This window comes from Mustelus asterias, chromosome 23 (genome assembly GCF_964213995.1).
Source record: "Mustelus asterias chromosome 23, sMusAst1.hap1.1, whole genome shotgun sequence".
In the NCBI taxonomy this organism is placed as follows: Eukaryota; Metazoa; Chordata; class Chondrichthyes; order Carcharhiniformes; family Triakidae; genus Mustelus; species Mustelus asterias.
The window spans coordinates 28629435-28634467 of record NC_135823.1 but is presented as its reverse complement, the minus strand read 5'-3'; the positions used below and the strand labels follow the sequence as shown (position 1 = coordinate 28634467).

General features: G+C 48.3%; 1 protein-coding gene across 1 annotated transcript; it reads left to right on the top strand.

Moving 5' to 3' along the window:
- The first annotated feature begins 1263 nt into the window (after nucleotides 1–1263).
- On the top strand, nucleotides 1264–2361 carry LOC144510371 (somatostatin receptor type 5-like). The gene has a single exon (XM_078239809.1). The coding sequence runs from the start codon at nucleotides 1264–1266 to the stop codon at nucleotides 2359–2361; it is 1098 nt and encodes a 365-aa protein (XP_078095935.1).
- The last annotated feature ends 2672 nt before the right edge of the window (nucleotides 2362–5033 follow it).

Here is a 5033-nt window from a genome sequence, read left to right as displayed (position 1 = left end):
AGCCACAGCAATGTGGTTGACTCTCAGCTGCCCTCTGAAATGGCCTACCGAGACACTCAGTTGTATCAATCGTTACAAAGTCAAGGCCAACTAGGGATGGGCAATAAATGCGGCAAGAGTTTTAACAACACCAGGTTAAAGTCCAACAGGTTTATTTGATAGCAAATGCCATTAGCTTTCGGAGTGCTGCTCCTTCGTCAGATGGATCCACTCCATCTGACGAAGGAGCAGCGCTCCGAAAGCTAATGGCATCTGCTACCAAATAAACCTGTTGGACTTTAACCTGGTGTTGTTAAAACTCTTACTGTGTTTACCCCAGTCCAACGCCGGAATCTCCACATCAATAAATGCTGGCCAGCCAGCAATACCCATGTCCCACGAATGAATGAAAAAAAGCACACGTACGACCTCATAAAATGGGTAAGTCCAGGATTCTTCAGAGAAGCTGCATAAGCTGTGAGAATATATAGAATGCAACTCGGAGCATAGCTAAGAATATAAAGACTTAACTGACAGTGTAGTAAGCATAGAGACCTCTGCTCCTGGCACAGTCAGTTTAACTGCCTGTGTTTCTCAATCAATCACTTGACTGGATTCTTATTTCTGAGCGAGAGCCATTCCCGAACAGTCTCTCCCTCTCTGTCTCTCTCTCTCTGAGAGTCACGTGCCACAAGTCACCTTTCCTTTCCCAGGGTTTAGATCACCAGAAGATTACAACATTAAAACAAAAGGCATTGTGTATTTTGAACACGAGGGAGATTTCACATAGATCAGTGGAGCTTTGCCATCTTTGTCCTACATCCTGAATTAACATCCTGTATGGATCGAATTTAACACACGTCAGGTTAACATTTAACAAATGGAAAATTGTTACATAGGTCACTCTGTCAGCCGATTAGATCATGACTCTGTATCTTAATTCCACCTGCCGTGGTTCTGTAACCATTAATAGCTTGCCTAACAGAAATCGATCACTCTCCGTTTTAAAATTCTCAATGCCAGCCTCCAGAGTCTTTAGGGAGGAGAGTTTTAACAGTTCCAACAGCCTTTGTGTGAAGAAGTGTTTCCTGGCAACCCCCTTAATGGCTTACTTGTAAAGTTACGGACTCCCCCACACCCCGCTACAAGAGGAAATAGGGTAGAGAGAAAGAAAGAAAATGATCACACCTTCAAAGTTTTCTTCAATTCTTTTTCCAGGGACACATTGGACAAAATGAGTACAGTTTTGTGCAGAGCGAGACGATGAGGACTACACTGCAAGGGATGGAGCCTCTGAAGATATCCACTGTCCCTGTCTGGGAACCAAGCACAGAGAAGATCAATGTATCATCATTTCATAATGAATCCACTAATTGGACCGGTGGAAACCCATTTATGTCCAGCGTCAGCACCATTGTGCTTCCCGTAATTTATTTCATTGTTTGTGCAATAGGACTCAGTGGGAATACTCTCGTCATCTATGTTATTGTGTGCTATGCCAAGATGAAGACAGTGACCAATATTTACATCCTGAACCTCGCTGTGGCAGATGAACTCTTTATGCTTGGCCTGCCATTCATCGCTGCCCAGAATGCCTTGAGCTACTGGCCGTTTGGATCCTTTATGTGCAGACTGGTGCTGACGGTGGACGGCGTCAACCAGTTCACCAGCATCTTCTGCCTGACCGTGATGAGCATCGATCGGTACCTGGCGGTGGTTCACCCCATCAGGTCCACCAAATGGCGCAGACCCCAGATCGCCAAGATGATCAACGCCTCGGTGTGGATATCGTCCATCGTGGTCATTCTCCCGATCATCATATACTCCGAAGTCGCTGAAATGGACACTTGCAACATCAACTGGCCCGAGCCCAAGTCAGTCTGGTCCGCGACCTTTATCATATATACAGCAGTGCTGGGCTTCTTTGGCCCACTGTTAATAATATGCCTCTGTTACCTACTGATTATAATCAAAGTCAAGTCATCTGGTTTACGTGTGGGATCCACCAAACGGAGGAAGTCCGAGAGAAAGGTCACCAGGATGGTGATCGTCATTGTGGTTGTATTTGTAATTTGCTGGCTGCCGTTTTACATCCTCAACATTATTAATTTGATTTCCACCTTGCCGGAGGAGCCAGTGTCGGTGGGAATATATTTCTTTGTGGTGGTCCTCTCCTATGCCAACAGCTGCGCCAACCCCGTGCTCTACGGCTTCCTGTCGGACACCTTCAAAAAGAGTTTCCAGAAGGTTCTGTGCTCGTGCAAGTCCAACGGGGTCGAGGACGCGACGGAGCAAAAGCAGGAAAAGAGTCGGTTTCCGGACACCTGCATGACGCAGAGACTGGCTGAACCTAACGGCTGCATGCAAACGAGTCAGATTTAGGGAGGGTGCCCCAGTCACACACAGTGACGCTCGTGAGTTCTGACGAAGCTCTCTCCATTGCTTGATATTTGACCAAGTGCTTGTTGAGAGGGCTCGGAGAATGTTTTAAAGGCACAGAGCTCGCATTGGGCTAAGTATGAGTGTTTACTGCAAACCTTGGTGGTCCTCAATGTTTATTTAAGATACCTGTGTATTTGTGTACAGTCGTTCTTTGGTAAAAGACGGAAGGCATGGACTTTTGAGTCTGGGAACTCCTTTAAATGTACATATGGGAGGGGTTGTACTTCCCACTAAAAGTAAGTGGCCCCCATTTCATTCAATATGGTCTAAGTGTCATGAATCAAGTCAGCCCTACCAGGTTGCTTGAGTCTGTTTGCAAAAGCTTTTGAAAGATGCATCTTATGATAAGAGATCATTGGCTTCACATTTACGTTTTTTGTGTGTGGGCAGTGAGTCAGAATCAATGTTAAAGCTGGACAGTGTATATTTTATTTTACAACTGATTGTGCAGTGTGATGCTCTACAGCTGAAGGGCGCAATGCGGTAAAACTGTAATTTCACCTCCAACACGTGAGCTTAATTCTGGCTGAGATAAGTGAAGCGCCTTCACCACCTTGAGAGCTGTTACTAGCCTAACACTTGGTCAACCTCAACCTCAAGGCGTGGGAATTGATACAAAATCTGTGTGGTGAATCCTAGCGTCGGCAGAAACTAAACCACAGCTGCCGTTAGAGGGCACTCTTTCAAAGGAACGAAAAGGGTCCTTTTTGGGGTAGGGTGAAGGAAGATTTACTTCCCATTCACCCCACGCTACACCTAAACTGGAGGTTAGCAAGCTGGCAGAATCTTGTGGAGGTGATGGCAGGAGAGCTGGCAGGAGCCCCATTACGCCGCCTTTTGGGGGCATTTTATGCCACTCGGAGCATTTTTCGGATGGTGGCTTTCCATTGGCTTGGGACGGGTCCGGTGTCCCTCACCCAGCTGGATGTTCTGCCTCCGAGGACTTCCAGCCAACCTGATTGGCTGGCAGATGCATGGCCAGGACTGGGACCACAAGCAGTCGCCAGTTTCTCAGCCCCAGGGTCCAGGATCCAGGTACATGCAGGGAGAGGCACACGTCGAGGAGGGGAGGTGGGGCTCAAGGTGGGTCAAGATGGAGAGGCCTTGGGGGAGGGAGATCAGCATTGAGGCAAATCTTGAGTGGGGTAGAGAGCTTGACTTGTAAAGGGGACCTTGAGAGAGGCGACCTGTCCCCCAACTTCCTACCTAAAGCCCAAGCACGATGACCTTCTGCCTGCCAGGCTCCCCACTACCCACACCCTCCATCCTGAGTACTCCCTGCCAACCTCAAAATTGAGGGCATGTGGGCAGCGGCCAATTAGAGGCTGCAGCTGTTCTGTGCCCAGCTGTGCCACTGGAGTGATGGTGGCTGTTTCCGGTACTACAGAGACCAAGGCCTCAGATCGAGGATGGACCCAGGCACAAGTGAGGGATGGTGGGATGGGAGACGTAGGGTGGGGGAAAGGAGTCTGCAGCAAGGGTACAGATGTGCCTCGCTGTGGTTTCCCTCCTTCCTGATGCCAGATCCCCCAATCAGGCACTGAGTGCTTTTGAACCAGGATCCCCACCCTCCCTACCCAACCTGGCACCCATGTGCGAACACGCGCAGGATTTGCTTGTTGTGTTCCTCGCATGCCGAGTCCCTCGCCCTGCCACTGTGCTAATACCAGCGGCGGCAAGAGCAGCCCCTTGAGTGGGTATTAATTGCCTACTTAAGGGGTGATGGGCCAGGAACACCATTCAGGAGTCTTCCTAGCCTGGACTTAACAGGGTTAGAGATGGGGAGGTGGAGATGGAGGTGGCCTCTCATCGCATACACCCGATTAAACTTCCCACCAATCCTGCCACGGGAAGGCACAAGATTCCGCCCACTGACACCAGCTTTCTGAAATGGAAAAATTCCCCACTATTCTGACAAGCAGAGAAAAACACACCCAGAATGTACAAACTTTTACAAATGCTAACTCCAGTTACACAGACTCTGCTCTGGATGTTGAACACCATGTTTGCTTCACAAAGGCAGAATCAATGTGAATGTGAATAAAGGGACAACAGGACTGTTTTGGTATACAATACAAAAGCAATAATACTATCCTCTTGGTGTGATCCAAACACATATTCCTCCAGTGTGGCATGGGGGCACAGTGGTTAGCACAGCTGCCTCACAGTGCCAGGGACCTGGGTTCAATTCCCAGCTTGGCTCACTGCCTGTGCGGAGTCTGCACATTCTCCCCGTGTCTGCGTGGGTTTCCTCTGGCTGCTCCCCGGTTTCCTCCCGCAGTCCGAAAGACATGCTAGTTAGATGCATTGGCCGTGCTAAATTCTCCCTCAGTGTATCCAACCAGGCACCAGAATGTGACGACTAGGGGATTTTCACAGTAACTTCATTGCAGTGTTAATGTAAACCTACTTGTGACACAAATAAATAAAGAAACAAAGCCTGTAGATTAGCTTCTAGGACAGATGGACACAACCTCTACCAACATTTGAAAATCTCCAGTCTGCAGTTTCCAAGATTTTGTGGGGGTAATTTCTTTCCCTAAATTACTTTCAAGGAATGCTTTCATTGAGAGGCTGAAAGGAACACAGTTTGACTGACCATGTGGGTAGAT